Raw genomic sequence first — 24,494 nt, 5'->3', positions numbered from 1 at the left:
TCACACAAACAGCATTTCAGGGACAAACAGCGTTTCAGGGAGAAGCCTGCACTGAACTGCCTGTCTCCTGCACTGCAGTCCTGACATCTGAGCCAGCCCTTATAAGGGAGTTCATGGAATTGTATTTTCACCAATAGAACTGAGGCTTTTCTCCTTGAATCAGAGCTGTGCAGCTATATTTCACATCAGCATCTTCACTGACCAATCAGAGCAGATCTATTCGAATCAATCAGGACAATGCCTTCTGGACCAATCAAATGTCAAGTATTTGGAGTCCTCATTTGCATGAGGACAGACCAATCATGGACCAGGGGTGGGGATTTCTGTCTATATAAATTGGCTCCCAGGGCGCTCCAATTGTACACTGAGCAGTGGAGCTTGTATTTACTTGGTGGGTGCTGAACCACCACTCCTGCCCACAGCCCGTCCCCACCGCCCCCATGCCCCAGTTAAAAAAAATAAGGAACACCAAAGAGGTCTCAAAGACATCTCACTGCTTCAGACCACAGCAGGGCAGAGTAGAGTAGACTGGAGTGGAGCAGAGAAGGCAGAGCAGAGGAGAACTGAGCTGTGGAGCCAGAGAGGGGCCCCGCCCAGTAGTCCCCTGTAACACTGTTGAGCTGCTTGCAGTGAATAAAGTTTTCTTCTTGGCTGCACCCCAAGTTGGGGATTCCTGCTGGTGTTGAACTGGCACTGAAGAGGAATTTTCCATTCAAATGGCTAACCTTGTAACTAGCTCTTTGTTTGCTTCTGTAGACATACTTGCCACATAGACCGAAGGGCAGGGTGACCTTGAGATCAACTGAAGACTTACCCTCCCCTTTGCTTGTTCTGTCTAGATAACAGATGCATTGCTTTTGCTTGTTAAGCCCTATAAAAGTAAGGTTACCCCTGAGCCTGGGGCCCAGATCTTTAGAGCGCTAGCTCTTCTGGGACTGTTGGCATAATAAACCTGAGTTCTCCAACTCTCGGAGTGGTGCTTGGTTTTTGCCAGTCTGATTTTTCTGCAATAGCATCAACAACCTTCAGATGACAATTTCTACAAGTCTAAAAATCTGCTGATGCTAGTAAGTAAAATCCAGCGTATTCCATGCTCAGACAATTTTGCTGAGAGGGCATTTAATTTGGTGTCATCTAGTGAACTGATTCTAGGAACCAGTGTAATGTGAACTTGAGAAGAAGCAGAGCTTCAAGTTAAGCTGAATTTTACATTGATCTCTATTCAGTTTTACCACTAAAGAAAAGAAGGATGTTCTAAAGGCTGCAGGCAATTCAGAGAAGTATTGGGAAAGAAAGCTGAAAGAGTGAAAATATCCTACCATGGTATGGGACAGAAGGAAACATGTTATTACTTTTAAATTAGGTAATATCTGTTCAATACTATTACATTTACATTTTTCTTTTTGGAAGTTTTACAATGATGTATCTTAAGATATACAGTAATTAGCCTATGCAACTTAAATATCCAACAGAGTTTAAAAAGTTAAAATAAATTGCCATATTGGAGGATAGAAACTATAAAAATATTGTTACATATTTTTCTCACACATATTATATTTAATTAGTCCTTTTAACTAGTACTAATTGCCACTGTTAAATGTTTAGTTTAAATAATGGCATTTATGTAACAAAATAAATAACAGAATATGTAATTCATATAAACACTTATTTTTCATATTTGTGTGGTAACATTTTAAAAGTAATAGTGTATAAGTGTATAATTTATTTTTCATTATATTATGGATTTTGAGGGAGATCTGGCATGGCATGGCCATGTCTTGGATTGTCTTTGTGAAAAGTAGGTCAGCTTTATTGTCACTTAGCATATTGCTTCTGAGATTCATCCATGTTGTGTGTATCAGTAGTTCAGTCCTTTTTATTGCTAAATAGTATCCCATAGTATGGATGTACAAGTTGTTTTTAAATCCATTTACTAGCTGGATTGACTTCATGTTTCTAGTTTTTGGTGATTACAAATAATGCTATTATAAACATGTGTATATACGCTTTTGTATGAACGTTTGTTTTTATTTTGTTTACTAACTACCTAAGAGTGGAATTGGTAGGTTTTAAAGTAAATGTATGTTTCACTTTTGTGAGAAACTCCCAAATTTTTTTCCAAGGTGGCTGTACCATTTTGCATTCACCCAGCTGGATCCCAGCTAGCTCTTGAAAATTTCAGAGTTCAAATATTTTTTTCTTTGTCATTCTGGTAGATGTATAGTGGTATTTCATTATTTTAAAGTTTCACAGCAGCCATTTTGATGGACATTCACAGCTACCTCAAATGGAACTAAGACAAAAAGAATACGTGAAGAAAGAAAATTCCTCCTGTGAAACTGAAGGATGGGACAGGTGTGGAAAAGCTCCTGGGAAATGTGTGTGACTTTGAGCAAATTCTTGGTAAAGAATCAGCGTTTGGCCCAAGGGAGAGTGGGAGGGAGATCAGACTCTCCCTTCTCCCAGAAGCTCCCACCAAGTTTTCCAGAGGAAAGAAACAGTGGGGGAAGGAAGGGGAGTACTCTTGCTCAGAAAGGTCATTCTCAGAGGGTGGCAATCATGTGAGCTCTGGGAGGGCAGTCTGCTATCAACTTTGTCCCCTGCTCTATACCAGAATCGGGCTCACTGCTTGTCTCATAACAGAAGCCCAGGAGATACTGTGGGATCAATGAATGACTTTAGTGTATGTTGCTCCCTCTCACCGACCCTTTGAGCACACCACCCAGAAGCAGTGACTGCACTCCACCAACATAGGGGAAGCCTTCTTTGCTTACCCCAGGCCCAATTTGTGGCCCATCTGGTGTTTCCTCATGATCTCTCACATCAGTACATCCCACTGCTTCTCCTCTGGCAACTGACACAGCCTCCTAACAACTCTCCCTTTCTAATCTACCTTGTCTAGATGCCGAATTCATAAATCCCAGGTCTTATCCTATATCTCTTACATCCAAGCACCTGCACTAGCTCCTAGGTGCCCACAAGAGAAAAGCCAGTGAACAGTCTGGCCCTGGGCTCCCTTCCTGCATCCCAGCTCCCACTGGCCATCTGTGGGACTTGGGATTTTGGTTAAATTCCACCTTCATGTCTTTTATCCTGTCCCGCTGAAGCCACACCCTATCTAGCCAGTAAGGCCCCTTGAGAATAAGACAGACATGAGTTTGAACTCCAGTCCTCTTGTTTCCTAACCAAGGGAACATCAACAAATTCCTTAACCTGAACCTCAGTGTACCCTTTTTTAGAATGGACAATTCAGACACCTTCCTTTTGTGTGGTAGGAAGGAGATGGTATGTATAGAGAGACATAGTAGGTATTTAAAGAATAATAGATATGATTTTTGGTAATTCCTGCCCTAAGAAAAGAAAGTTAAAAATGGGGGTATAATTAATTAACTTTTTTCTAATCTTCTCCCAGCTCAAAACCAAAGTATTCTTCCCTAAAAACATCAGGGGGAACTGCCTGGGAGAGATAGAGGTTCAGGTGTGGGTGTTTCTGCCTCTTAAGTCCCCTCAAGGTGGCATTTGGGGTACCATCAGCCTAATGACTCACACATCTAAAAAGAATCTGGTCACTCAAGATGCTCCCCCAACACCTCTCTACCCCTTTCCTTCCTCCCAGCCCGTCTTTCTCCTCGGGAGAGGCCTCATGAGTTAAAAGGCCAAGTGGACGACAGGAAGTATAAACAGGGAGGGAGAACTTCCATTCTCCAGTGTGGGCATTTGGGGCCACCTTGTGTGTGAGCTTCATGAAGGAGGAAAAGATAATAAACCAACAGAACATGGTCTCTCATTAGCAGCTCTCTGAGGGCAATCCCTGAGCTGGGACTGGGCACAGAGCTGACCAGAAGAGACAAATGATGGTGTAAGTTCTTCCAAGAAGGGGACCCTCCAAAATTCTCCAAAGCAGTGGGCCTCCTTAGAGTAGAAAGTTTCCCGGCATTAATGGTGTTCTAGAAAGAACATTACGACTGAGTATCAGTTCCTTCCCGTGGACTCTTTGATTAGATGACCTCTCAGGCCCCTGGCCTCATTTTGGGTCCTACAACCAAGAAGGCCTTGGGATTTCAAAGGGATTCCAGCTGCTTGAAAAGCAAAAATAAACAGAAGACGCGCATATGTCAAGAAAGCAAATAATTAAGAAAATTAATACCAGGCAATGTCAGCACCAGAAGACATATACAAAGTCAGTTTTAGAACAGAAGGTCCTTAAGTAATATTTCATTATAGCACTGATGAGAAAAAAGCATTGATTCCTAAGAGGGCCACTGTGTGGAGTTTACATGTTCTCCCCATGTCTACGTGGGTTTTTTTCCAAGGACTCCAGTCTGAGTGTGGGTGGCCCTGCATTGGAAGAGCATCGTACCCAGGATGGGTCCTGCCTTGTCCCCTGAGCAATCGGGAGAGGCTCCAGCCACCTGTATATGTATAGCTTACATTTATGTCAATATTAGGTATTAGAAGTGTATTGGGTCTTTATTTAGAAGTTTGGTAATGTTTTTGTGACCAAAAATATTCTGTGAAAACTTAATTCTTACTTCTGTCAATTAGCCTGTGGTTTCCTTATATGTCGTTGCCCTTAAAATCATAGTTTCCAAGAACTTATCTGCTACATTAAGTAAGGACTTACTATATTTGGTGAAGGCACATTATTTTTTGACAATATAATAAAGAAAGCAATTAGAAACTTAAGGAAAATCAAAAGCTGTACAAAAAAGCCATTGCCCAAATATAAAGCAAACAAAATACAGCATGCCTTTGAGCAATTGATGGAGCTTAAGAAAATTTAATGCATTGGACCTCGATATGTTCTTAGCCATCCTTTAAGTGACCTGGGCATCATGACATTGGATTTGAAGGGGAAGACATGTAATCCTTGTGTACATACTCCTTGGCTCAGCAGCGAACTATACCACACAGGCCATGAGCATAATATAGGTTTATTGATTTTTTAAGAATTTTTAAAATCAATCCATGGACAAAATGCAACTGTTGTGTAATTATGATTTCAAAACAGTATTTAAATATTATTATCTTTTAAAATATAAAAGTAAGGCTATTTCAGACAGGTTGAGAAGTAGAAGAGTGGGGAGGGGAAGAAGAATGATGGGAGTGGCAAATTTCTCATTTTCTCCTGTGGGAAGTCATTAGATCCATCCTATGGAGTGGGAAGTCAGGTGTATTGTTTAGAGCAGAGGTCCCCCATCCCTGGGCCTCGGACTGGTACAGATCAGTGGCTTGTTAGAAAATGGGCCACACGACAGGAGATGAGGCAGTAGGCTAGCTAGCGAAGCTTCATCTGTATTTGCAGCCACTCCTCAGCGCTAGCATCACTGCCCCAGCTCCACCTCAGATCTTCAGGCATTAGATTCTCATAGGAGCACTGGTCCCTGGTGCCAAAAAGGTTGGGACCACTGGTTTAGAGCACAAATGTAACCAACAGAAGAACCAAGAAGCTCAGGATGAATAAGGGAAGGAAGAATGAAACATACAAGTAACTAAAAGCTTATTTTTCCATACAAGAGTGTGTTAATTTCCTGGGGCTGCCATAATGAAGTACCAAAAAACTGGATGACTTCAACAGAAATTTGTCACACAGTTTTGGAGGCCAGAAGCATGAATTCGAGGTGTAGGCAGGGATGGTTCCTTCTGAGGGCTGTGAGGGAGATTCTGTTCCATCTCTCCCTCCTAGTTCTGGTGGTTGCTGGCAGTCTTTGGTGGTATTTCCTGGCTTGCAGACGTACCACTCTAATATCTGTCATTTTCACAAGACGTGTCTTAACATTGTGTTCTTCTGGATTCCTTTTCTATAAGGATACCAATTATATTAAATTAGGGCCCACCCTAATGACTTCATTTTAACTTGATTACCTCTTTAAAGACCCTATTTCCAAATCAGGTCATATTCTGAAGTCCTGGGAATTAGGATGTCAACATATGTTCTAGGAGAGAATACAATTCAACCTGTAAAAGAGAGTCATTTGTTATTGTCTAAAGTTTCTAATTAAGACACAGTAGTCTATGCACATAATTTGATGTTTGCAAGTCAATGTCGCTTCATTCTAGGTGAGGTTCCTCTGCCCTGAGCCCGGATGCCTTAGAGGGCTCTACCCTGGCCCTCCTCCGGCCTAGAGTTACCAGATTTGGAAATTTCAGACAAAGAATGAATAGAGCTTTTTTAAAGCATAAATATGGCCATTGTATTACTTGAGACGTACTTATACTAAAAAATTATCGTCCTTTATCTGAAATCCAAATTTAACTGGGTGTCCTGTATTTTATCTGGCAATCCTACCCTGGCCGTGCCTTTCCAAGGGGACCTTTCTAAGGGGACTTTTCCATCTAGAGCTTGCATCCCCACTTCTGGACCCAGTTTCCAGGACCTGGGACCCTGGAATTCTCTGCCCGAATAAAATGGCCTGAGCCTGCTTCCAGGGCCTCTGTAAATCTTTTCACCCTGACTCCTCCTCCTCAGGGAGGACTATATCAAGGTGTGTGTACCCCCAAGGCCTGAGTCAGTTTGAGGGAGATGGAGGCTGTGGAGAGAGCTTGAGTGTGAGGGCTGGGGTATCTACCTACGTAAGCATGGGGCCCCTGGTGATGTAGGATGGAGCCTAAGGTGGGAAGAGAAATAGAACAGCTGCGCAGGCTGGAGAGCTGACTCTACCTGTCTGTAGTTCTGGTGAAGGACTCTGAGGAGTCCAAGAACTCACGATTTGAAGTTGGCCTTAAAGTAGTCATGAAGGTGCATTTGTCAAGGTTGGACAATAGAACATATTACGTAGTTTGCAGGATTTATAACTTTTAAATACTTAGGCATGTGGTATATGCACCTCCAAATGTATCCTTGCCTCAGGCCCTGCACATGTTATGGGCAGACCTGAGATGTGTAACCACTGCAGAACTAAAAACAAACCATCTGAAGTTGTTGCCTCTGGGGAATGGATGGGGGAAGAGAAAGATGGGGGACAGAGAACTGCGGCACTTCGTTATAAGCCTCTGTGTCAATTCGATTCTGTTTTATCATTTGCATTCTTTGTTATGAAAATTATTGGAGTTCCCAGCTCCTCTATCAAGTCTTCCTGATCTTCAGCTCTCACTTCCCTTCTTGGAACTTCTACTCCCCTCGTTGCTCTGCTGCTTTCTGTCCTGCCTGGGCAGCTCTCCCAGAAGCCTCTGCAGCCAACGCCCCATCCTCAGGCAAACTGGCCCCTTTTCTCCCCTGAGAGGTTGCTTTGGGCCATGGCCTTGTGGCCCTGCCTTGCCAGTGGTCATCAGCATCTGGTGGAGCTCCTCTCCTCGCTCCATCTCCAGCTCCCACTTGCATCCGCAGGGTGGGGAGAAGCCTGAAGGCCAGCTTGCAGCCTCTTTTCGGTGGTTGATATGAGGCGCTGTTGCATGGAAACTGCACTGCAGCTTGACTTGTTGATAAAAAGCAGGTGTCTGCTGTGCCAAATGGCTTTCTGCTGTCAGCAAGATGCTCAACCTTCCTCCTGGCTGTCCCCGCCTTTCCCATTTCTGTTCTCTTCATGTCTCAGTCTCTGTCTGCTCCTCTCTCTGCTCAATCTCCCTGTTTCTCCTTTGGTCTCTCTTTTCGCATTGCTTTTTCATCTTCTGCCTATCTCGATTCTACTTTCCCTACAAGGCACAGGGACCATTGCTAACTCTCACATTCCAGACTCCGGACCAGCTTCATACATGGGATTAAACTACCCTGCCCCACCCACTAAACCTGCACCCACATCTAATCCTAGCCTTTCAAACTGACCCTTAACAAATGGCCCTTGCCCCATTCCTAGCACCCCACAGCTAACAAAGGGACTGGGATCCTGACCCTTAACTCCAGCCCCAGTCTAGAACTTTAATTCAACTCAATCTCATAACATTCCCCAATCCTACCCCTAGCCTTTGGGAGGGGCTGGGGCTGAAAGTGGAGATCTGCTATGTGCCCTGGGTGTGTGGCCAAGGTCTGAATTCCTAGATATTGTGAGCTCGACAATATCTGGGAAAGAACAAAAATAATTTCTGTGAAATATGCTCCAGTTAGTGCTGTTGCTAAAAAGAGTCCCTTTGGACTAAGGGAAAGGTCAGGAGAGGGTAGTGAGGAGGGTACAGAGTGAGGAGGGGACAGAAATGGTAGCTGGAGAGGGACCAGTGAGAGGGAGGGCAGTGCCACATGGAAGGGAGGGGGCTGGCCAGTCCCTGGGCAAGTGGAGGAGGGATGGGGCCAGAGATTTCCTGCTGGAAGCACAGGGATCATTCTTCATCCCACAATTATTTATTGAGCACCCACTTAGTTGCTAGCCCTTTGCAGGCTTGGGGTAGAGCAATGACCAAACCAAGAGCCCACTCACATGGAGCTCACATTCAGATTAGGGAGATGGACAAGAAATATGCTCACAGATATGTCAGGGCAGGTGTTGAGAAGAGGAACAAATGAAGCAACGAGAGGGAACAGAGAGCGACAAAGGTTGTTTATATAAGGTGGTCGGGGTAGGCCTTTCTGAGAAACTGACATTTGAAAGTCTCCATAGATAAGAGGAAGCGAGCCCTGCAAAAACAGGGGAACGGAATCCAGTTCGAGAAAAGAGCAAGAGCAGCAGCCCCAAGGTGGGAGCAATGATATTCGGGGCTGGTTACGGTGGGCAGGAAGAGATGAGGCCAGACCACATTTCCAAGGTCTGAGGAACTGAGACCCAGAGAGGTGGGTGTGGAGAGCAGATTGTAAACTGACAAGGTCCTTGCAGTCTGTGAGGTCAACCAAGGGTTGCCTCACCTCAACAAAAATTAATGGAATGGAAAAGTAACAATGCGGGCGTTGCTCTTAAGAATGGAAAAGTAACAAGGCGGCGCTGCTTCCAGGCAGGGAGTGTGCTCATAGCGGGAGCACACGGAACTGCAAAAGATCATAGCAGGGTGTGAACTGAGTGATTGTGCAGAGGATGATCTTATCATAGCCAGCAATTGTATGCTCTTGTATAAAAGCAGCTTGCAAAAATAAAACTGCGCCATTGTCTACCATCAGTGGACAGTGGACCTCCTGATCTCAGCTTTCTGTCTTCTCTCTTTTCTCAATCTCCCACAGTTCCCACTCAGGTTTATTTTCCAGGGCCGCATTGGACATGGCAGGGTTTACCACTTGCTGGATGCAGCAAGTGGGAGAATGAGCCTCACACCTGAGTGAGGGAGAGGGGTGTGAAGAGGAAGGTGGAGGATGGAAAAGGGAACAGAGAGAAAGGGCACCCACTGTGGGGTCAGCCTGGGGCCAGGTCAGCTCTGCCATGGCTGGGGCCTCTGGGCTAAGGCTGATGCAGGAGAGAAGATGGGGCCTGCCCTGCCACCCCTTCCCACAGCTTCAGGTGCCTACGCAATGAGCTTGTACTCATACCACCCTATATACACGCAGGTGTGCACGCACTAACAAACACATGGAAAGCAAGCGCATTCTCATATATGTGCAAATAGAAATAATTGTGCACAAACACATGGGCGCATACAGACACTTCTTGTAAGTGCAGATATTAGAAATTCTAAAATGACAGCCTCAGGGCCAAAAGGCATTAGCCCATCTCATCCAGCTTCCACATAGGACTGAGAAACTGAGGCCCTAGAAAGGGAAAGACTTTCTCAATTCCCATAATTTGGCAGTCTGGGCAGATCTCAACATTCCCCTGACCCACCGTGCACGCACACGCTCACATGCTCCAGCAGAGTTCCGTCCATAGCCTCATGTTCTCATAAGCCATGAGACCCACAGGCTTAAATGAGTCCCTCTCAGAGTATTTGAGCTTCCTCCCAATTATTCCAACAAGCTGTGTGAAGGGAATGTGGGGTTGAGATCAAGACCAACCTGCCCCTCTTGGCATGATGGCAACAGCACCACAACCACAGCCGGCCACACATCTGAGTGCTGCTGTCTCTTCCCTCTTGGAGCTTATTTTAAGGTCCATCAGACCCTCTTTCTCCATTTCTTTTTCCATGTTGCTTCCTTTCTCTGCCTTCATGTCTACCTTGGCTGTTGGTGATTCTTTGCTTTCTCTCATTCTCCCCATTTCTCTCTCAATTTCTCCATCTCTCAGTTTCTCTCCAGTTCTCTCTCTGCTGGGCTCTGTTCCTTTCACTCTATTTTCTCTCTCTCTCTCTCCACGATCTTTCTTCGCCTTCCAGGAAAAGCTGACGTGGCCTCTAGCAGCCCCCTGGTCAGAGGGAGTGGGGCCTCTGGGGCGGGGGAATTCAGGCTGAGCAGTGGCAGCTGGAGAGGGATTGGCCGCCTTGGTGGGAGGAGAAGGAGGGAGGGATGGGAGGAGAAAGGGCTGGGCCTCTTCTGGGCAGGGAGGGATGGGAAGAGGGGCCAGGAAAGAAAAGCTCTTGGGGACGGGCAGTGGGCACCATCTCCCCTACCAGGGTGACCAACTGTCCTGGTTTGCCTGGGACTGTCAGATTTTACTGCTAAAACTCCCACATCCCAGAAAATCCTTCAGTCCTAAGCAAACTGGAGTACTCTACTCTGAGGCCCACAGGCACCAGGGAGGAACTGGCAGAAGGCGTTCCCAGACCTGGCTTCCCCTAATCCTCCCACCCCTGCTGCTAATTTTCTCTTTCATCATAGTAGGGCTCCTAAGGACCCAGGGTTAGTGGAGGGGCCTCTGCCCTCCATCTATAACCTGGGGACAATCAAGGAATCCCCATACTCAACAAGGCCCCCATCTCCAGGCCTGAGCCCAGTTCAGGGAGCCTGGCAGCCAACAGGGAGCTCCTGGGCTAGAATGAGGAAGAGGAATTGACCTCTGGCTTATCTCCTGGCCTGTTTGCATTATCTCCTGTGGGATGGGCTTTTCAGAGAACTTTCAGCCTATGGGAGTAGAGGGGCTGCACAGGAGATAATAAGCCCCCATCCTGGAGGCGTGCATAACCACTCCTTGGACTCAGCAGGGGGTGGCTCTGTGTGTCCTACAGTGAAGAGCCATGGAGGATTCACTTGTTATTAGCTGAGGCCCTCTGGGTTCTGGTAGCCCTTGTCTAGTTGTCCTTTCTGGTGAAGGTGAGATCTGGGCAGATGGGGAAGAGCTGTCAGTGCAGACTCAGTTCTGCCTAGGTGGGCAGGTCCTTCTCTCTTCTCCTGTGCTCAGGCTCCCATGGCTGTTTCACCGTGGGATTCTGAGGGCAGCCATCAAGGTCTCTGAGTATAAGAAATGGGCTCCCCTCCCCCAAGAAGGCTAGTAACACACACACACCCAACAGAGTGTGGGTCTCTCATATTGTGTGAAATATTCTTAAAATGACCTGTCCTAAGGAGCCATGTGACCCTGAACCCCTACCTGTAAAATGAGGATGAGGAGAAGTTGACCTCTAAAGTGCTTTCATTTCTGGCATCTGATGCCCATTCAACTCACCAATTCATCGAGTCATGGAGTATTTATCGAGTATCTTCTCTGTGCCAGGGATCAACAACATCCGAGAGGACAAGATGTCGGTCTTCAACAGGCTTCCTCTCTGGTACAGAGGTCTCACATTAAAAACAGGAATAAATTTCTGCTGAGTGAATTAACTGAGGAAACCTCTGATAGGAAAGACAGAGTCCCAAATAGGCAAGCAAACAGAAAAAAAAAAAATGCAACTTGAAGGAAATGGACAATGCAGATAGGAGGAAACTTAAAAAAATAATAAAAGGGCCATTATTATCCTTAGAGAAATAAAAATGTATCCATGAAACAAGCACAGGATGCAATATATTTTATTTTTAAATCAACTCCAGTTACCATGCAATATATTTTAAAGAAAACATTCAGCAAATGAAAAGGGACCTTTGAAATTTAAAATTTATAAAGCAGAAATCAAAAGGTCTATTAGAAGGGTGGAATGATAACATTGAGGAGGTCTCCTAGAATGAAGGACAGAAAGGTAAAGAGGGAAAAGATAAGGAAGTTGGGGTTCCTCCAGGAAGCACAACATCTGGTTATTGAGGTTCCAGGAAGAAAAAACAGAGAAAATGGAGGTCAGGAAATCATAAAGGAGTAAATCAAACACTTTTCCAGAGCTGAAAAATATGAACTTCCGATTTGAAAGGACAGACCCTCACCAAGGCCCAACACAGTGAATCATCAGAACATGGAAGAAATAAAAGGTCCTGCAGCTTCCAGAAAGAAAAACCCGAGGTATCATGCACAGAATCGAGGTCAGAGAACTGAGGACCCCTCGCACCAGCACTGTGAGCGACATTAAAGCAACAGCATTAAAGAGAGGGCCCCCTTTAAAATTCTTGGGAAAAAAGATTTCCATCTGGATTTCTATACCCAATCAGACTATCAGTCAAGATTCAGGACAGAATGAAGAGTTTTCAGACATGCAAGATCTCAAAACACATATCTCTCACTTACCTTTTCTGGAAGCTATTGGAAGATGTTGTATAGATGTTGATGCAAACAAAACTCACTCCATCTCTGTGTCCCAGATTTTATTTCATTTTTAAGTTTCATGCTGTGACCTTTGACCAACCTCACTGTCTTTAGCAAGCACATCGAAGCTTTCTAGTTGATGATTATCTGTCTTCCTTAAAATGTAGCAATAAATATTTCTGTTAGAATGGCATGACAACCAAGATAAACATTAAACTGGTGGGAGTATGGATTATAAACAATCATCTATCACAAGACCATAATAAAGTATGGCCCCAGGCACTACTGCATTCTTTGTCCCTGAGTTATACTGTAAAAGAAGTACAGTAACGGAAGTCTGTAGTGGAGAATAATCTGTGTAGAATTGCTGGGTTGTCTGTTCCACTCCAACCCAATCTTCCCGTAACTAAATTACCCTATAATAAATTCTGTTATATTCTACGGAGTTGCCTGACTCATTTGTTGGTCTTAATTACCTTCTCATTATGGTGGCCATTATGCCTTTGACCCATCACCAAAATGAGTAAACCAAAGAGAGGACAATGTGAGATTCTGGAAGCAAGACATCCAACCCAAGAGAGGTGACAGGGAGCCTGCGTAAAGGAGGCGCACCCTCCCCGCGAGCCTGTAGCATGGCAGGCCTTTAAAGAAACCGAATCGAGCAGATTGGAAGGCTCGGGAAGAGAGTTCTTCCAGAGGATAAAATTGATAGAGGACTTTCTGTATTTACTTATGTCCAGAGGAGATTTATCCAACTTGGGGAGAGTTGGGAATTGAATTAGTTACAAGTATTATCATACCCGCACAGACACACAGATGCAGAGATGCATACTCAACTTCTACACACAAACATACAACTATATGCCCAAATACGCATACAAACTCTTACACACCTACATAGATACACACACACACACACACAAAGATAGTCTCACACCTACTAAAACACACACACACACTCCAACATTCCTAAACACATGCAAATTCACAGATAGTCTCACAACCACATCCACACAAACACACATGCACACTCATCCCCACAGAGATGTCACATCCACTCTCAAACATGCACACACAAGTACACTCATAATTACTCATACTACCCCAGCTTGGCGAATGGCCCCCTTATTTCCTGTTTGAAATGAGGTTAGAAGTCTCCCACTTTCCTTGAGATTCAATTTCTCACTTGTCCCACCATAAAAACCCTCTGCCCCGTCTTTAGTGCTGTGCCTTTAAGGAAGTTGAAGCTGCTAAAAGTGAGTGAGAGAGAGAAAAAAAAAAAACAAAAAAAAATTTGGCGTCTTTTCCCCCTCAAGTTTCTGGTGTCACTTATGAAACACAGGTCCTTGTTGCTGTAGAGAAGCAGTTGTTTTGCTGGAAGGAGGGAGTGTACAAGCTGCCTGGGCTCCCTTCCTGCAGCCTTTTCTCAGCAGCTGGTCCCAGGTACCCTGTAGGGGAAGGACGGGCTCAGGGTACAAACTGAAGGTAGGGCAGGAACCAAGCTATCCCTACCTCCAGCTACCTCCTCTTACCCCGTTTGCCCTGCAGACTGTCCTGGCCTAACTCCGGCCTTTGTTGCTTTCTGGTTCCATCTTCGGAGAGGCTGGGCTTGGCTAAGAAAGAGTATTTTGAAGGTAAGCCAGCGAGAGGAGGGCTCCAAGGGCCAGTGGGATGAGGGGGAAGCCTGCTGGTCCCAGGGGTCCCTTGAGTACTTTCCTGGTGGTTCGGGGTGTTTGGGACAATCTCTGTTTGGACCTGTCCAGGGAGCTTTTGCTCCTTGAACAACCACAGCCGGGAAATCTCAGAGCATTTGTGTTGAGCTGCTGGCCTCCCCCAAGCCAACTGAGAAGTCCTGGCGGAGTTTATCTAGGCAGCTGCCTGGTGTAGTTTGAACAGAACAGGCCATGGGGGTAAAAAGGGTCTGGTGTCTGCTGTGGTCACAGCCAGTAGGAGCAGGAGTGGGCTTGCGGGGCAGATGGGGGCGGTGTGCACTGCACAAGGGGCCTTGTCTGGGCCAAGGCAAAGCGTACCTATGGGGGGCTCCGGTGGGAGGGACTGTGGCCAGGATGTGGGAGGGCAGGAGGGAGGTTCTGCACAGTGCTGGGGGAGGGGGCAACTGGAAAACAGATTTCAAGTCACAAAGTCAACTAGGAGCTGGCCGAGGCAGGGAACGCTTCCCTTTCGGAGGAGGATCTGGGGTCCTCTTCCGTCCTGTCTTCACCCGCCCTGGCTGCATGATCTCTGGCAAGTTTTGGCCCTTTTTGGGCCTCAGTTTTCCCTTCTGTAGAATAGGGGTAGTGGGTTAGGTGCTGTTGGGTCTTAGCTGGATTACTTGGTGCAGGGCCTTCTGATGGGGAAGAGTTCTGGGCTGGGGTCCTGAGAGGGACGACTGCCTTCCATGGGTCCTTGGGGTCACCTCAGCGGCTTGTCCTTCTCTGCAGGAGGCAGGATGCAGAAGCTGCATCTGCTGTGTTGGGTGGTCCTCCTGGGCCTGGGGCAGGCCTGCCCTGAGCCCTGTGACTGCGGGGAGAAGTATGGCTTCCAGATCGCCGACTGTGCCTACCGCGACCTGGAGGCTGTGCCACCTGGTTTCCCGGCCAATGTGACCACACTGAGCCTGTCAGCTAACCGGCTGCCCAGCTTGCCAGAGGGCGCCTTCAGGGAGGTGCCCCTGCTGCAGTCACTGTGGCTGGCACACAACGAGATCCGAACAGTGGCTGCTGGCGCCCTGGCATCTCTGGGCCATCTCAAGAGCCTGGACCTCAGCCACAACCTCATCTCCGACTTTGCCTGGAGCGACCTGCACAACCTCAGCGCCCTCCAGTTGCTCAAGATGGACAGCAATGAGCTGACCTTCATCCCTCGCGATGCATTCCGCAGCCTTCGTGCCCTGCGCTCGCTGCAGCTCAACCACAACCGCTTGCACACGCTAGCAGAGGGCACCTTCATGCCACTTACCGCACTGTCCCATCTGCAGATTAATGACAACCCTTTTGACTGTACCTGCAGCATCATGTGGTTCAAGACGTGGGCCCTGACCACAGTCGTGTCCATCCCAGAGCAGGACAACATCACCTGCACTTCGCCTCATGTGCTCAAGGGCACCCCGCTGAACCGTCTGTTGCCACTGCCTTGCTCCGCACCCTTGGTGCAGCTCACCTACCAGCCCAGCCAGGATGGCGCAGAGTTGCGGCCTGGCTTTGTATTGGCGCTCCACTGTGACGTGGAAGGGCAGCCAGCCCCCCAGCTCCACTGGCACATCCAGACACCTGGCGGCACGGTGGAGATCGCCAGTCCCAATGTGGGTGCGGATGGGCATGCCCTGCCCGGTTCCCTGGTGGCCAGTAGCCGGCCACGCTTCCAGGCCTTTGCCAATGGCAGCCTGCTCATCCCCGACTTTGGCAAGCTGGAGGAAGGCACCTACAGCTGCCTGGCCACCAACGAGCTGGGCAGTGCGGAGAGCTCAGTGAACGTGGCACTGGCCACACCGGGCGAAGGTGGTGAGGATGCCCTGGGGCGCAGGTTCCATGGCAAAGCAGCTGAGGGTAAGGGCTGCTATACTGTTGACAATGAGGTGCAACCATCAGGTCCTGAGGACAATGTAGTCATCATCTACCTCAGCCGTACTAGGGGCCCTGAGGCTGCAGCCAAGGGAGAAGGGGTCTCTGGGCAACAGCCCACAGGCCTGCTCCTACTAGGCCAGAGCCTCCTCCTCCTCTTCCTCACTTCCTTCTAGCCCTAACCCCACCCGGCTGGGTTGGAGAAGCCCCAGGGCCTCCCTGACTCTTTCCCCTGACTCTGTGGATGTCCCTGCAGGGGTCCGGGGATGGGAACTCCCAAAGCCTGCTTGGGGGACCTCAATTCTTCTTGCTTCCCCTTCTCGTCTCTTTTGGAACACTCACCACCCCAACTTCTAGACTTGCTCAAAGCTAGTGAGTAGGACAGAATTTGATCCCATAACTCACCATTTTCGGTGCTCATTGCTGCTAACCACATTGCCCATGCTACCCTAATGGGGTCAGTATGCTAACAGGGTGCTGCCCTAACCAACTGGGCGAAGCCTCACTGATGGAATTCCAGGCACTGGAACTGACCAGCTGGTGAAGGCTGGGGGCTTGGGGCTTGGCAGGGTGGTAGCCTGAAGCAAGAGCGAGGAATGGGATATAGGGGCAGTGACTGGTATGGTCCTGAGGCTTTCAGTGACCTGCTTGAGCTACCCTTTGGCATTTTCTGATGATTTGAGGTCTCCAGAGTCTCTGCTCTCGTCTTAGAAAGGACTGGAGGATCCGGGATGGCCTTCCTCTCCTCTCACCCTTCCTCCCTCTGCCCATGCTCCTCCATCCTGGATACCTGCCCTGCCTTTCTCTCCAAGTATGTGTCTATAGCCTGCCCCTCCAAAGAGGCCAGCCAGCCTGGAGGGATGGAGAAATAAATAGTATTTCTGATGCTCCCCTGTGTCTGCCTGGAGTTTTATCTGATTAAGAAGTGCCCCCTGCCACCCAGTGGGATCAGGATTGGGGCTGGAAAGTCAGGATGGCCAGCCTGACTGTCCATATGGGATGGGGCCTGTGAGACACACAGAGACTGTATGGTAGGTAAGTGGCATGAGACAGGTGGCCCAGCAATGGACTAGGGATGTTCGCTTCCCCAAACTAGTTCATGGGACAAATGGGGGTGCTAGCCTGACAACCATTACAGAGGCTTCCCTAGGGTACCTGAGTGGTGTTTGAGCCAGCGGGAGTCTGAGGAGTCATCATGGAGAGGCACCTGGACTGTGGGCCCTCTTCGTGGTCCTGTTCATGAGGAGCTGTTAGGGAGTGGAGAGGGAAAGGGGGACAGGAAAGGCAAGATGGAGGAGGAAAAGAAGGGAGGAGATAGGGGACATAGGACATAGGGAAGAGAGGAGAGAGAGAGGGACGACCCTGGGAAACTGAGAATAAGAGAACAGATTTGAGGGAGAAGTCAGAGAAAATGGATGTTCTTCCTCCCACCTTTCCAGGAAGAGGAAATGACATTCCTTGAGGAATGTGTTTCAACAGGAATTTTTCCCCTATAGAGCAGATGGACCAGGAACTGATTTGGTGGGTGAAGGCGTGGCAGCAGCCTGAAGGTCTCTTAGAACAGGGACGAAGTAAACCGGGTCAGGACCTGGGGACTTTAGAACCTTGTATCTGTGCTGGGTCAGATGCGTCTGCCCACTCCCTCCACCCCTGACCCTTTCCAGATCAAAGCGTGCTACACATAGGACAAGACCCTGTGAGGGAGGCTCTGCCAACTCTACCCAGAGCCCCCAGGATTGCTGAGCCCAGCAAAGTGGGAGACCAGCAAAACAGGGAGACCAAGGAGCCTGGGTAGCAGCTGTGAGCTTTGGAGGCTGGCCATCCCCACTCCCCCAACCACCTGGTCTGTGTACAGCACCTCTCCACTCCCCTCATCAGCTCGCAGCTCCCACTGAGCAGATGCCACCAGCCGCACATATCAAGGATGACCACACATCTGGTGTAAAGCAGTAGAAAGGAGCTGAGCCACCGTGCTGTGCCACCTTTGGTAAGTCACTGCCCATCTCTGGGCTTCAGTTTCCTCAAAAAACAAAGGACGGGATAGGACATGGTAATGCTTAAGGGTCTAATGGACTCTGTGATTCCATAAGGCTTGATAATCCTAACCTTACTTGAACCCCTGACATCTCTGGCTTCATTCACAGCTGAACAGGCCTGCCTTTCTGGAGTAGCATGTGGGCCTAAGACCTGAGTCAGGGGCAGCTGAGGAATAGCTGTGCTCTGAAATGAACTAGCTACTCACCTGCTCACAAACCATCCACTGCCCCAGGGTAAAGTGCTGAGTTCCCCAGCCAGCCATTCATGGCCCTTCTGATTGGCTCTCCCATGTGGCCCAACCCTCCCTGCCTCTCTTGGTACTTCTATTCTTTTAATGCTCTGTGATGGCTCACCCTCTGCACCTTTATTCATGCTGTTTCCTCAGTCTGGACACCCTTCCCCTATTCCTTCCATGGCTAAGTCTGCCTTCAAAACTCTGTTCAAGTGTCACTGCTTCCAGAAAGCCATCCTAGATGCCCCGCCCACTGCCCCCAATGTGGACCAGGTCCCCTCCTCTGGCTCATTACAGCCCTGAGTGTCCAGTGTCCCGGCCTCATTATAGTCTATTGTGACTGTTTCTTTGTTAAGGGCAGATACTCAATCTGCCTTCCGTTCTCTGTGACCCTGTCAGTCACTGACACGGGGCCAGGAAGGCATTTTTCAACAGGCTGCAGTGGGATCAGAGCCTGATCTCTTTGCCCTCCTCACAGGCAGCCTGGAAGGTGGGTTCCAGCTCCCTGGCCCCACCCCTGGCTTCGTGTGTGTTTGAGGCTGCAGTTGGGGTGCAAGGCGGGCTGGTTGGTCTCCACTAACTGCGCAGAGATTTCTCAAAGCCCCACTCATCTATATCTGTGGGGTGGCCACATTTTCCTCACCTTTTGTAGCCCCCAGCTGCACAGTAGACCCCATACCCTCACTGACACAGCCCCCAACCTCCACAGTCCCAGCAGAGGAGGCGCCACCACAGCTGCCTTTCCTCTGCATTCTCAGTCTGCCCCCACCCAGGACAGCTCCCTCATCGCCCACCTCTCTGTTATTCACATTATCCCCAGTCTCCCAATCTCCTGCCCCACCCCACCCCACTCCCAAGTCCTGCCCATTCTCAAGGACCCAGAATAAGTCCTACTTCCAAAACTGATGCCCACGTGTTCAGGAGTGGTATCACAGGGCCCCCAGTCTCTCCACTATTCAAAGAGATATGACTATGGGGGTATCCTCTGCCTCCCCATCCAGGGGGGCCTAGCCTAGCATGTGACCAGAATGCCCCACCCCTGCCCAAGCCCCCCAAACCCCATGTTGATTTACCAACAGCTTTCCCCACATGTCCCTCCCCTAAGAAAGACTATTTCTCAGGGACAAGTTTATTACAGGGAACACACTAACTTCTTTCATAATATCTAAAGGCATACCAACTACAAAAATATCAGACTCTCAAGTGTGGGCAGCTTAGTGTGGGGCCTGGTGTGAGCTGTGATTTCGTTGCTGTAGAAGCCCATTTGCTTCCTCCTGGGCTGCCCTGCAAGCTGCAAGGCCCCAGAGCAGAGAAGGAGCTGCAGGAGAGAAGTGGTAACGTCCAAGGCTGAGGTTGGGCTGAGCTGGAGCAAGAAGCTGTCCCAGCCTGAATCACCATCCCCTGATCAACAGAAGGCTTCAGTAAGGCCCTGGAGGCTGACAGCAGAGGGAGAGGCATAGATGTGGCCCCCTTGACTCCACTGGCTCCTGATTGCTTCCTCCAGAGTCCTCTCTCTGGCTTCCCAAGGCCAAGGGGGCTAGAGCCCTCCTGGGGCTTGTAGCGTGAACAGATCTCCACCCAACCACGGTGACCTCCAGCCTCTGGGGCTGGCCACTAGGGCCCTGATCTGGGGAACCTGCTGGCAGAGCTGGTACTAAGTAGAGAGGCTACCATGGCTGGGGTGATGTTGGGAGAGCCAGGGAGGGAGTGGGCTGGGAGAAGGGGAATCACTCGACAAAGACAAGTACATGTGGCTTGGCCTGCCCCACCCTCAGGGCTGGACGCCATTAGCGGGGGCACCTGATAGGGCCCTCTTCCGGAAGGCCTGTAGAGCTGGGTTGTGCAGCAGAGTGTAGGCCAGACCCCAGCGGGCCCTGCCTTGGCGAGCCCTGGGCCCTGTTCCCTTGGCCACAGAGTCCTTGGTCTGCAGCAACTGCATCCCTGAGAAGGGGAAACCTTCTGTGAGTCACTCAGCAAACCCAGCCAAGCCCCCTCCACATACCCAGACCAGAGTAGAATCTGAAAATCCCCTGTGTATGTGGGAAGGCTGGTGAGACTGGGGTTCTAGGTGCCAGGAGAAGCGTGGGACTGAGAGGGGTCTCATCCTGTGGGTGGCAGCCAGAAGACAGAAAGGCCGAGCTCTGTAAAAGGGATTGGAGGTGGGGCTGGGACAAGAGCTTAGAACCAGCTAAGTGTCCTCCTCCCTACTACACATTCCCTAGGCAGTAGAGAGGGGAACATACTGCCTGAAAGGGAGAAGTAGGGAGTGGCTTGGGGTGAGAGGCATGACAGAGCCCTTTAGCAAGACAACCATCTCATTTTCTGTATGAGAGGGGATGTGCATGCACACATGTGGAATGAGAAAGTGTGTGTGCGTGCATGTGTGTGTGTGTGTGTGTGATGAAAAGAAATTAGTGAAACAGACCAGGAAAATTCTCACTTCCCCTCTCTCACAAGCACTCCCAGGACAGAGGAAGTCAGCATTTTCCTGGCACTCACTCAGCGGTGCATGTTGGAGGGAGCAGGTGTGCTCATTTCTCCCATCCCCAGTAGGAAGGCATACCTTCTTCCTCTGCCCCCACTCTGAGGCCATCTTGGGGGATCAAGAGGGGCTGGGGCTTCTGCGTTCGCAGGAGCAGGGCACAGAAGGTTATCATGGCTGGATGCGACTGGCTGACTTCGATCTTCAAGAAGTTGCGGTACGTGTGGTAGCCTGGGGTGGGTGGGAGATGGCAGCGCTGGGCAGGAGGGCCCCAGACAGTCCCTAACACATACACAGGGGTGCCCGGCACACTCCGCGTGAAAGCACATGGACACCTGAGGATGTGGCACATGTACTGTACATGGGCCCATTGCACACACCTGCATGGTGGTCCCAAACACCCTCCGTGAACAGATCTGCACATAGACCAGGTCCAGGCAGAGACTCCCTTATTGCTTGGGCAGCCTGAGCAACCCCCACCCTGCTTCCTGTTCTTTAACCTTACCTGGGTCGAGAGTGGCAGCTCTAGGTGGCAGTAGGCTGAGGTCCATCTGGCCAAGGTGGACAGCATTATAGAGGGCAGAGAGGAGCACTCGCCAGGTGGCCACCACGGTGCCCACCAGCACGTTGATGGGAAAGAGAAGGAAGGTGGCTGCATAGAGCACGCGCCTGCAATGGGGCAGAAAGAAGGCTGAGGTGGGTTCCCACACATGTAGCCCCTTCCTCAGGGTCAGGGTCAGACCTAGATGACCACAGCTGCTGTGTATTTATTAAATACCTACTGTTTATTGAGTATGCCTTGTGTGGGCCTACTACTCTCTCTCAACCCAGCTGGCCCTTCCAACCACCCTGGGAGATAAGCCATGTTACTCTATAGAAGGGAAACTGAGGCTCAGAGAGATTAGGTGACTTAACTAAGTCTGTCTAGCGAGTCAGTGGCAGAACTGGGGTTTAAGTCCAGGTCCACTTGGATCTTTCTATGACCTCAGTGTCTCTAACCTCCCTCCTCTGGGTCCCTGTCCACTGATTCTGAGTCCCTCTTAGGGCCAAGGTCTTCCCATGGCCTTGACATCTAACACAGAATAAGGTTTCTGTTAACCATCTTCCTGCAAAGAGGGAGGCATGTGGTTTTGAGGGCACAGAGGATCCAGGGGAGAGCAGTGCTGATTCCCAAAGCAGAAAAGGCTCATGGACTATTTCTGGCCCCGTGACAAGTAAATACAGAGGTATGTTTACTTGGAGTAAGCTGGGCTGCTGCCCCCTTTCTCTGTGGGCAAGGCAAACTCTCTATGCTACCTACAGGGCTCCCTGAGAGAGAAAGCGAGGAGATGGCAGTGAAGGGAGAAGAGCACAAAGAGAGAAACACCAAAGGAGGAGAAGTTGAGGCCTGAGAGAGCCACAAGCCCAGGAGCTGCCTTACCGGTTGGTCAGCTCTGCCCACCCACGGTGAGTTGCCAGGAAGACCCAGTGAGCTGCCATGTTCTGCAGGGTCACAGCCAGGGCCAAGGTCAGCCAGAAGGGCCTGCAGGTGAGGTGGGAGGGTGTCACTGTTAGGGGCCCTCTGCAGAGGGATCCCAGAGCCCTCAGTCCCTTGCCTCTCTCACCACAAATACTCCAGGGATCGAAGGAGTAGGAGGTTCCTGCCGTGGAGCACAGGCATGAAAACCAGGAAAGCCAAGGCCATGGTCCCCAGGAAGAAGATAATCTGCTGCACCAGGAGCCCTGCCAGGATGAGAAGAAGACAAACATCAGCCTCTGGAGGACCCAGCTCACCCCTGCTACTTCTAGGAACCCAAGCGCTTTGGAATCAGGTAGACCTGGTTTCAGATCCCGGCTCTGCCACTGCCTAGCTGTGCCTCCTTGAGCAAGTTACTTTGCTTCTCTGAGCCTTGGTTTCTTCCTCCATAAAATAGGAAGAGCGGCCCCTACCTCGGAGGTTTATTGGAGAACCCAAAGAGATTGCGTCTGTGGCAAGTCTTCGAAAACCATAAAGCGCTTTGTAAATGTTATTTTATCCCAATTGCTCCTGAGTCCTTAGGAACAAGATCGCATTGTATATTAATGTTTGCATTCCTACTGGCCAGAGTCTGGTACACGGTAGGTACCCAACAGTTGTCTATTAAAACAACTGGCTAATTGTTTATGTGGGATCATGTGCACAAGAGGGTTCGGGAGGTATAAAGTCTACCAAGATGAGGAATTATGACTTCTAGTGCTAGTAATTTCCCTACTCCCTGCTCATCCTTCTCTTCCTCTACACCGCCCCCCTCCCCCCAGGGGATTGGGATGAGAACTGAAGGAACCGGCAGGGAGAGAAATCAGGCCCTTGCTTTTGCAACAGTGGCCCCAGCCCCCTCACATTTCAGAGGGCTTTATTCACCGCAGTACCAAAAGGGAGAATCAGAAACTTGAAGCTGGGAATTCCTGGAAGTTAATCTACTCCAACCTCCTCAAGACAGTACTCCCTTTGCAGTCCCCATCTATGGCTATGAAACCCTGCTTGCATACCCCCAGTGACAAGGATCTCATTACCTCTTGAAGCAGTCCATCGTGGCATAGAACTCCCTCACGAAACAGGAATGTGCCTCTTTGAACTTCCCACTTTCCAGCCCTGGGTCTACCCCCTGTGTAAACACCTGGTGGCACCCAGGGGCCATCCTCATGTGAGGAGTATCCTTTCCCCAAGGGTTCCTGTGCCCCCATCCCCCACCTGAGTGAGCTTCCTGAGGGCAGGAAAGGCCCAGTGGGTCCTTTTTCTCAGTCTAGTCTCATAGCTTGCCCGGCACAGGCAGACATCCAGGAGCAGTCAAGACCTGCTGAGCACTCTCCCCTCCCTCACTGGAGTCGGTGTCTGGGGCCGGTTGAGGCCCAGTAGGGCGGGTTAGGGGGGCTCACCAAGGCAGGTAAAAGCAGTCTGGTAGGCGCTGAAGTTCATCCAACAGAATATGGCCTGGCGGGAGGGGTGGGGGCTCTGAAGCAGGAGGCCCAGGTCCAGGGCAGCCCCTCGGTGCAGAGCTCGCAGGTTGGCCCTGGGGTGAGGGTGCAGAAGGCACGGATCTCAGGGAGGACACCCCCACTACATTTCTCCTCTGGACCAGTCTCTAGGTAAACTCCCAGTCTAATTACAACCCACAGCCACAGGCAGGGAAGCCCAGGGCTGTGGGAGCCCAATGGACATTACTAAACCAGCCTGGGAGGTCAGGGAGGACTTCCCGAAGGAGGTGCAGTCTGAGTAGAATCTTAAAGGATGAATAGGAGTAAGATGGTAGGGTGGGGATCAAGAGAGACAAATTCAGGCAAAAGGTGCAACCTGAGCCAAGTCAGAAAAGTGAGAAGCAGCAGAAGAGTTGGAAAGTGACTTGCAGCTTGGACACCAGGACGGGAGGCAAGGTTCCAGGCAGGCAGAAGTGTGAGGGCCTTGAATGACAGCCTAAGTAGGGCCTACCCTGCAAGGAAAGATCCCTGGGTAGGACCTCGGAAGCCTAATGAGTGCACAGGGCATAAGGACCTGTTGCAAAGTGCCTGGACCTCTCCTCCCACTCACCCTTCTCCCAATCAGAACCTTCTGTCTCTCTCTGCTCACATTTCCTCAGTGCTCCTTATCATTCACATGAAAGGGCAAGGTGGGCAGCCTGACCTTCAATGTACCATAACAATCTTTCCAGTGTCCCAACACCAGCCAGGCCACTCCCTCACCCAAACTCACACAAGTCAGGTTTACCCAGCCTCTGTGCCTTGCTCACGTAATTCTCTTGTCTGCGGCACCCTTCTTCCCTAAGCTCCTGCCTCTTCTC

General features: G+C 49.6%; 2 protein-coding genes and 1 long non-coding RNA gene across 24 annotated transcripts in view; 1 reads left to right on the top strand and 2 right to left on the bottom strand.

Moving 5' to 3' along the window:
- Positions 1–4,918: 4,918 nt before the first annotated feature.
- LOC120597805 (uncharacterized) lies at positions 4,919–18,935 on the bottom strand. The gene is made up of 4 exons (XR_005651455.1): positions 17,105–18,935; positions 12,372–12,544; positions 11,388–11,500; positions 4,919–5,958 (listed from the first exon to the last, which is right to left on the bottom strand). It is a non-coding gene; the product is annotated as an uncharacterized LOC120597805 (long non-coding RNA).
- Positions 13,673–16,839, top strand: ISLR (immunoglobulin superfamily containing leucine rich repeat). Of its 3 annotated transcripts, XM_039856480.1 has the most exons (3): positions 13,675–13,832; positions 13,938–14,023; positions 14,831–16,839. In XM_039856480.1, exon 3 carries the CDS (start codon positions 14,839–14,841, stop codon positions 16,123–16,125), a length of 1,287 nt encoding a protein of 428 aa, XP_039712414.1. In that variant the 5' UTR covers positions 13,675–13,832; positions 13,938–14,023; positions 14,831–14,838; the 3' UTR covers positions 16,126–16,839. The 3 variants fall into 3 exon arrangements, with proteins under 3 accessions (XP_039712415.1, XP_039712414.1, XP_039712413.1); XM_039856481.1 differs by lacking the exon at positions 13,938–14,023 and having other exon boundaries at positions 13,673–13,832; XM_039856479.1 differs by lacking the exons at positions 13,675–13,832; positions 13,938–14,023 and adding an exon at positions 14,508–14,633.
- Positions 18,936–19,331: 396 nt separating the features above from the next.
- The window catches only part of STRA6 (signaling receptor and transporter of retinol STRA6), a 38,990-nt gene continuing 33,827 nt past the window's right edge, over positions 19,332–24,494 (bottom strand). For all 20 annotated transcript variants that reach the window (XM_039856644.1, XM_039856657.1, XM_039856656.1 and 17 more), the window contains 6 exons: positions 23,596–23,729; positions 22,305–22,422; positions 22,121–22,222; positions 21,206–21,369; positions 20,782–20,931; positions 19,332–20,159 (listed from right to left, as the gene is read on the bottom strand). In XM_039856644.1, the coding sequence (XP_039712578.1) occupies positions 19,990–20,159; positions 20,782–20,931; positions 21,206–21,369; positions 22,121–22,222; positions 22,305–22,422; positions 23,596–23,729 (838 nt within the window). In that variant the 3' untranslated portion in view covers positions 19,332–19,989. The remainder of the gene's footprint in view (positions 20,160–20,781; positions 20,932–21,205; positions 21,370–22,120; positions 22,223–22,304; positions 22,423–23,595; positions 23,730–24,494) is intronic.

The sequence above is a fragment of the Pteropus medius genome, unplaced genomic scaffold (assembly GCF_902729225.1).
Source record: "Pteropus medius unplaced genomic scaffold, Ma_sr-lr_union100, whole genome shotgun sequence".
NCBI lineage: Eukaryota > Metazoa > Chordata > Mammalia > Chiroptera > Pteropodidae > Pteropus > Pteropus medius.
This window is presented reverse-complemented; position numbering and strand designations above follow the sequence as displayed.